Below are 7,774 nucleotides of genomic sequence, written 5' to 3' on the forward strand. Positions count from 1 at the left end.
TTTCCTAAAAATACAGGGCCCTTGCCTTGTGGTCTGGAATCTGGAGTATACTGTTACTAGGGCCCCATCTCCTAAAGTCTTTCTGATAAATCTATGAGGCTTTCCAAGAGTTTTGATTCTTCCAGGGTTCTCACGGTGCATAATGTCAGTTTATAACCCCTGATGAGACATTGAGTCAACCAAAGTCTCCTATCAGGTTGACTTCTCACACTTGTGAGAACTGAATTTCCTGTGGACTATGATTGTTAAGACCATGCAGTTTCCTAAAAATGCTAGTACACTGAATTCATATATTCAGACCATACTCCGGTTATTTTCATTGTTCTCTTGTTCCCTGCAGATCCCCCTTAAGGGGGGGGGGACACACACATGGCCAACAGAAATGTCAGTGTGGTAACTGAATTCATTCTCCTGGGACTGACTGATAACCCTGATCTGAACACTGCCCTATTCGTGCTGTTTCTCTCAATCTACCTCGTCACAGTGGTGGGCAATGCTTGGATTATCGCAGTAATCTGGGTAAGTGCCCAGCTCCATTCCCCCAAGTACTTTTTCCTTTGTCAGTTGGCTTTCTTGGATTTCTGCTATTCCTCAGTCTTTATTCCTAAGATGTTGGTGAACTACATAACAGGACAGAAATCCATCTCCTATCATGGTTGCCTCCTGCAGTATTCCTTCGTCAACATGTTCTTGACCACCGAATGCTTCCTCCTGGCTGCCATGGCCTATGATCGGTATGTCGCCATTTGCTGCCCACTTCACTACAAAGGCCTCATGACCCACACATTCTGTGTCCACTTGGTGACTGCTTGCTACCTAGTAGGTTCTGCTAGCTCACTCACCCACCTGAGCAGCTTGCTCAGCCTGTCTTTCTGTGGGCCCAACGTCATCAACCATTACTTCTGTGACATCCCACTGCTTTTTCAACTGTCCTGTTCTGACACCCAATCTAGTGAGATTTTATTTATTGTCTTCTCTGGCACAACATCGGTGACTACCTTTCTGATAGTGGTTAGTTCTTATCTGGGAATCCTCCTCACTGTCCTGAAGTTACACTCCACAAGGAGCAGATATAAAGCATTCTCCACATGTGCTTCTCACCTCACAGTAGTGACTCTTTTCTATGGAACAGTGATATTTACTTATCTGGGAAGCAGCTCTAGCTACCCACGGGATAGAGCCAAAATCTTGTCCATATTTTATACTCTTTTGCTACCAGTCCTAAATTTCCTGATATACAGTGTGAGAAACAGAGAGGCCAAAGAAGCAATGAAAAGAATTATTTTGAGAAAAGTATTTGCTCAGAGACCATGAATTTTTTTAGAAGAAACCTTTAAGGGATGTTTATTGATTCTGCAGGCAGGTGCATTGTTAAATACCCATGAGATTTGTTGGAAGAAAAATGGTATTCATTATTGGCTTCTGGAAACACACAGATATATATTAAATATATTATGCACGTATTTATACATACATATACCTGCAATCATTCTGTCTGGGATGGAAGACATTTCCTCTGTCCTGTTAGGTTTATGGTTTGAGGACCTGTAAACTTCACCAACAAAAGACAGGTTAACAAGTGAATACACAGTTTATTCATACATAAATAAGATGCACAAAAAAGTAGCTTGCTCAATAATTGGAGGTGGGGGTGCATATACTTAATTTAGTAGGGGAAAGGCTTCTACGGGAAGAACAAATGTGCTTTTGAGGGAAACAGGAGAAATAAGAAATTTTGTGATATTTCTTGTTTATACAGAGGCAAGTGGTCTTCTCTGTCTTCTCTCTTGGCAGACAAAACTCTAGGGAGAGAGCAATTATGGCAGACTCATTCTTGGAGGTTCCTGCCATAGTCAGATAAGAGAAACTCTGCAAAAGCCTCTTTATGCATTGACTGATTCCCAGGCATCTCCAGTTTAAAATAATTTTATGCCACTATGTAATTTGGATCCCTTACATTTGCAAATTATTACTTTGAATCTCTACTAACTCAGTGGAAATCAGTTCCAGAGAGTGCACTCAATCTTCTTTCTTTACAACTCTAGAGGAGCTGATCTATTGTACAGATCAATGGAGTTAAAAATTCACCCTAGACCAGTAAGATCAATGTTTGAGAGGTAGAATTCAAGCAAATTGTAATGGTTCTAGGCAAAGATGGTATACAAAATACACATAGGGAATTCTACTTGTTTCTGTAAAATAGGAGGCCTGTGCATTTTGTATGCCATCTTTGCCTAGAACTATTACAATTTGAATATTTAACTTAAAAAAGTAATTCCACAAACTCCTTTTTATGACAATTCCATTTCTTTTTTTTAAGATTTTGTTTATTTATTCATGAGAGAAAGAGAGAGAGAGAGAGAGAGAGAGGCAGAGACATAGGCAGAGGGTGAGGCAGGCTCCATGCAGGGAGCCCGATGTGGGACTCCAGGATCACGGCCTGAGCTGAAGATGGACACTTAACTGCTGAACCACCCAGGCATCCTGGAAGTTCCATTTTTGCCAGTTGATTATTACTCCCTTTTATTTTTTTTTTAAAGTAGGCACCACTCCCAACATAGAGCTTGAATTCAATACCCTGAGATCTAGAGTTGCATGTTTAATTGCCTGAGTCAACCAGGCACACTCACTGTCAAGTTTTAAAAGAAATACCAAAATGGAAATGCAAAGGTATCCTGTCATACCAGAGTACAAGGGGATTCACTTAAAATTGGCCCTTAGGAAACTTCCATAAAACAGTACAGCTACTTGAAAAATGCCAATAGTTTTTTTAAACAAATGACTGTTAGAACTCTATGTTGTTTATGTTCATCATTCCATATAGTATTTATTGTTCTGCTTACTCAGATATGCATCAAAAACTCTGATTAGTATCATTGTTGTCACCACAATTGTTAAGAAAGAAAGCATAGCCTTGGCTAATGGCACTTTTGTAACATGTAATAAACAGCAGCTTTGAGTTTGTAAAAAGAATGTTTATCAAATGGAATGATATTTAGCTCATAGCAATAAATCTTTGCTGTTAAAAATCTATAAGTCTATGGAACTTTTTTCTCATTGCCTGACAATTTACTTTAGGTAAATATGTAATATGATTTTTTATTTTCAAAAAATATCCTTTTTATTTAAATTCAATTAGCTAACATATAGTACGTTATTAGTTTCAGATGTAGTGTTCAATAATTTGTCAGTTGCATATAGCCCCCAGTGCCCATCACATCTCATGACCATCATCCACTTACCCCCTCTCCTCCACCTTCTCTCCAATAACCCTCAGTTTGTTTGTCTCCTTCTCTGATGACTTCTCACTCAGTTTTCCCTCCCTTTTAAAGCAAATTTTATCTTACTGTTTCTATATAGTCCATATTTTCTTCTAGAATAGTCTCACTGTCAAATGTTTTAATATAACAGCTGTTCAGTAATCACTATTATTGTCATAGCCAAACTTCTGAAAGCAAAACTATCACCTAATAATGGGGATTTTAGGCAATGTCAAGCACTTTTCCAGGTATCTTATAATCACAGACTATAATTTATTTCTATGTTGGGATTACTAAAGTATTCATCTCCTGATGTTATGTACTTAGGTTTTTGTTTTGCAAAGAAATTTATATAATAATGATAAAGTCTGTATTAAATCTTTATTTTTCTAATTGTTTTCATCTCACAGATTTTTGATAATGAAATTCTTTGGTAAAATACATAGAAACAATTTATTTTGGTACTTTGCTAAATTACTTTCCAAATAAAATGTAATTCCTTCATCAATATAATTATATTTATTTAAAATTTTAGTTATTATAGCCTCACAGAAATAAATAATAAATGCACTGTGGGATAAAGTCTCATAAATGAGGGAAGTCAAACCCCATATGTTAAAATTAATGAAGATACAATGAATGATTATGCTCTTCTTTCCCCCAAATTATCAATTGATTTCATGAGAAGCAATTTGAGGACATATTTCCTCTGTTCTTATTACTAAAAAACAGGAATGTGAGCATGGTCATTGGGCCAAAATCAAGAAAACAGAAGCATATTAAATCAAATGGATGGGATGAAATAAAAAGTTATTATCATTTTGAAATATTGTACAATTATAGATAGAAGCATTATTTAGGAATGCCATTAAAACTACAAATAAGTCAGCTGTACTTAAATATTTCTTACAAAGGTTATAAATTGGTAGAGTGAATTTTCTTAATAGTTTCAGATAGATATATGAAAGAGCAACCAAAATTAGCTTCTCCCATCTGGTGAGACCTTAGTTATATACAAAGATGGTTATTCCAACAATCAGTAAATGACCTTAACCAAGCAAAGTTTTCCCTGAAGTTTTGCTTCATCTACTTCTGCACTTTGTGATGATCTTGTTTCTGGTTAATGTTTTAAAAATAAAATCAGTAATTTAATATAATTCTATGGCATGTGTGTGAATATAGTCTATTTCTTTATATCTATAGCCAACCTGAATATATGTTTGATTTTGTTGTTTTAAAAAGCCTGTTAGCTGTGCAATGCTGATAATAGTATATATCTATATCTATAGATATATAAAGGTGTCTATATATCAAGCTATTTATAGATAAAGAAAGAAAAAAAAGAAAGAAAGAAAGAAAGAGAGAGAAAGAAAGAAGAAAGAAAGAAAGAAAGGAAGAAAGAAAGGAAGGAAGGAAGGAAGAAAAAAAGAAAAAGGAAGGAAGGAAGGAAGGAAGGAAGGAAGGAAGGAAGGAAGGAAGAAAGTTTGTATGATAAATTAAGGTATTAAGGTGTTTGGTTATACTTTAATCCACAGGGGTCAGGCAATCCTGAATTAATATATGTAGGTGTGAATATTACATATTTCAATGTTTTAATTTGCTAAGTTCTATTGCAGGGGAAAGCCACAGTGCTATAAAAACATATCATGTCAGTGGATATGGAAGTGAAAAGGTCAAGGGATATATTATAATTGCCTTATTATTGAATAAATGTCATAAAAAGTGATTAAATATGTTTTATAGGGTTTGGAGGAATATAATTATAAAATTTTTTTTTATAAATTTTTATTTTTTTAATTTTTATTTATGATAGTCAGAGAGAGAGAGAGAGAGAGAGGCAGAGACACAGGCAGAGGGAGAAGCAGGCTCCATGCACCGGGAGCCCGACGTGGGATTCGATCCCGGGTCTCAGGATTGCGCCCTGGGCCAAAGGCAGGCGCCAAACCGCTGCGCCACTCAGGGATCCCTAATTATAAAATTTTAAAAAGTTTTGAACTTTTGATTTTCCAATGCATTTGAAAATCAAAGAAATGTATCTTTAACACTACCTTGACTTCCTAGAAGCTGTGTGGAAATATATTTCAAACAGGAATAATGAGGCTTTGCAATATATGATATCTTGAGATCAAGTGAGATGCATAGAGAATAAAGATTGCTTGAAGGATTCAAGCCACAAGTGGACAACAATTTGGTGACAATTTGTAAGGAGCAGTTTGAGCATCATAAGGATGTTATGTATATTGGCTTAAAAGTGTCATTTCAACAGTTAGGTATTGTGCTGATGGGTGTTACATAGGTTACAACTTATGAATGTCAAAGAGGTGAATATGGCCTTTTTTGGCACCATGTTCTTTTTTCAGAATCATAGAAATTTATAATTGAATGGGACATTATAATCTGTACTTCTGGTGAGAAAATCAAGTACTGAAGAGAAGGAAATGCAACAATATATTATATATGCATTTGGGCTCATTCTTCGGTGGGTAATTAGTGGCAGTCTGAATTTCAGTCCTGTTCTCTTATAACTGCACATGATGCTACAGAGCAATTTGTTTTGCAAACTAATTAAAATAACTAAAAAAGTCTAAGTGAGAAATACATTCATACTTTTTTAGACATCTGAGCATTTTATAGCTCACCAAAGAGAAATAGGTCTTTCTCTGGATGTCCTTCAAATTTCTAAAACCCAGCATTTTAAAGAAATCTCACCACTGTCCCTGCACCTAATTTCTATTCTTATATTATGTTTTTCTGTATAGAAGTATTTATGTACATTAAATCACACCAGCCAAATACCTAGCAAGTCAGCCTAGATTCTATCCTACTTTATTCAAATATTTATTGTATTAGATATTATTGGCTCTGGCTCCCAAATACCCTTAAAATAAGTTTCCTTTTCTTCATTAATTATCAGTGTTGCTGTCTCAGTTCAGGCCCTATCTTCTTGAACCCTTACTATTGAAATAGTCTTCTGACTTCTTCCATTGCTTCCTTTCCCTGCAATGTGTCTCTCTTCTTGTCTCAGAAAAAGGTTTTAGTCATAATTCTTTCCTCAATGCCACATATGCTCTCTCATTTTAATAAGAAGTCCAAATTTCTTGGACCATTTATACTTATCTTTAATCATTCTCAAGGGCCAAGAGCAAGAATTCCCATCATTGTAACAATTTTCTTGATAACATCCTTGAAAAATTTGATTTCCTCCATTGTTCTATCATTGCACAATGTATTGTAACAATGGATTGTGAAATTTTGTTTTTACTTTTCATTCCTCCTCTGAACTATTTAGTCCTATAAGGAAAAGACTCATTCAACTTCATAGTTTCAGGATTACTGGGCTAGTGATTATCACATAGCAGGTGCGTAATACTTACTTGTTTAATATATCAGTGAGTTAAGTTTTTTTTTAATTTTTTATTTATTTATGATAGTCACAGAGAGAGAGAGAGAGAGGCAGAGACATAGGCAGAGGGAGAAGCAGGCTCCATGCACCGGGAGCCCAATGTGGGATTCGATCCTGGGTCTCCAGGATCACGCCCTGGGCCAAAGGCAGGTGCCAAACCGCTGCGCCTCCCAGGGATCCCGAGTTAAGTATTTTAAACAGTGTTGTGTTTTTGTTTTTGTTTTTGTTTTTGTTTTTTTTACCTGTGATGTAATAGCGTATTAGATATATAGGAGTAAATGAAGATAAATTTTAAATTAGGAGGTTTTCCATCTAGTACAGTTTATTAAAAAATTCAGCCACTTATAGAAGTCAGATTTTCAATAATATTTGAAGTGATGGTTATATAAATAGTAAACAAAGATATAAGGAAATATTGCTAATGAATAGTAATAAATACCTGGAAGAATTACCTTTGATTTATTGAGCTTTATTATATATGGAGCTTGGTAAGATGTAAATGGTCAATAGAGGCAAGGTTAAGATGACACTGATGATCTGGGACAATCTTCATGGAAATTAAAATTTGTCAGGAATGTGTCCCACTAATATGTAACAAAAAGACATAAGCATGGCCCCAAAATAATGCTTCTGGCTATTTAACTAATGGAAACAAATTAAGGTTTATTCTGAATTACTTTTTAAAAAAAGAGAGAGAGAAATCAGGATGAACATAAGTGTCCAACGGTGGAGAAAACAGTTTAATAAACATAGGTGTATAGATATAATAGATTATTGCAACCTTATTTATATTAATACATGAAACAAACATCGATTTAATACCTAGTATATCCTCAATATTATATAGGATGTTTTGTATATAATATTTAATTTCATCTTCACAAACACATGAGGCAGAAGTGACTAATGTCATTTGGCAGACATGGATGCTGAGAATTAAAGAGATTAAGAAATGTTTTCAGGGCCATAAAGGTAGTAAGTGGTATTTCAAGACATAAACTCAGAATTATGGTTCCTAAATTTTAACATTTCAAACTATAGCACAGAGTCTTCATTTGAAAAGTTATAATTATAAAGTATGTGTGACATAAGGGAAAAATATGGATGCATA

At 35.0% G+C, this 7,774-nt stretch overlaps 1 protein-coding gene across 1 annotated transcript; it reads left to right on the forward strand.

Moving 5' to 3' along the window:
• The first annotated feature begins 369 nt into the window (after positions 1-369).
• On the forward strand, positions 370-1,314 carry LOC144293167 (olfactory receptor 5J3-like). Its single transcript, XM_077864290.1, has one exon. The coding sequence runs from the start codon at positions 370-372 to the stop codon at positions 1,312-1,314; it is 945 nt and encodes a 314-aa protein (XP_077720416.1).
• Positions 1,315-7,774: the final 6,460 nt, after the last annotated feature.

This window comes from Canis aureus, chromosome 21 (assembly GCF_053574225.1).
Source record: "Canis aureus isolate CA01 chromosome 21, VMU_Caureus_v.1.0, whole genome shotgun sequence".
Classification (NCBI taxonomy): Eukaryota; Metazoa; Chordata; class Mammalia; order Carnivora; family Canidae; genus Canis; species Canis aureus.

Coding starts and splice junctions, on each gene's coding strand:
- LOC144293167 (XM_077864290.1), top strand. CDS start 370: ATGGCCAACAGAAATGTCAGTGTGGTAACTGAATTCATTCTCCTGGGA.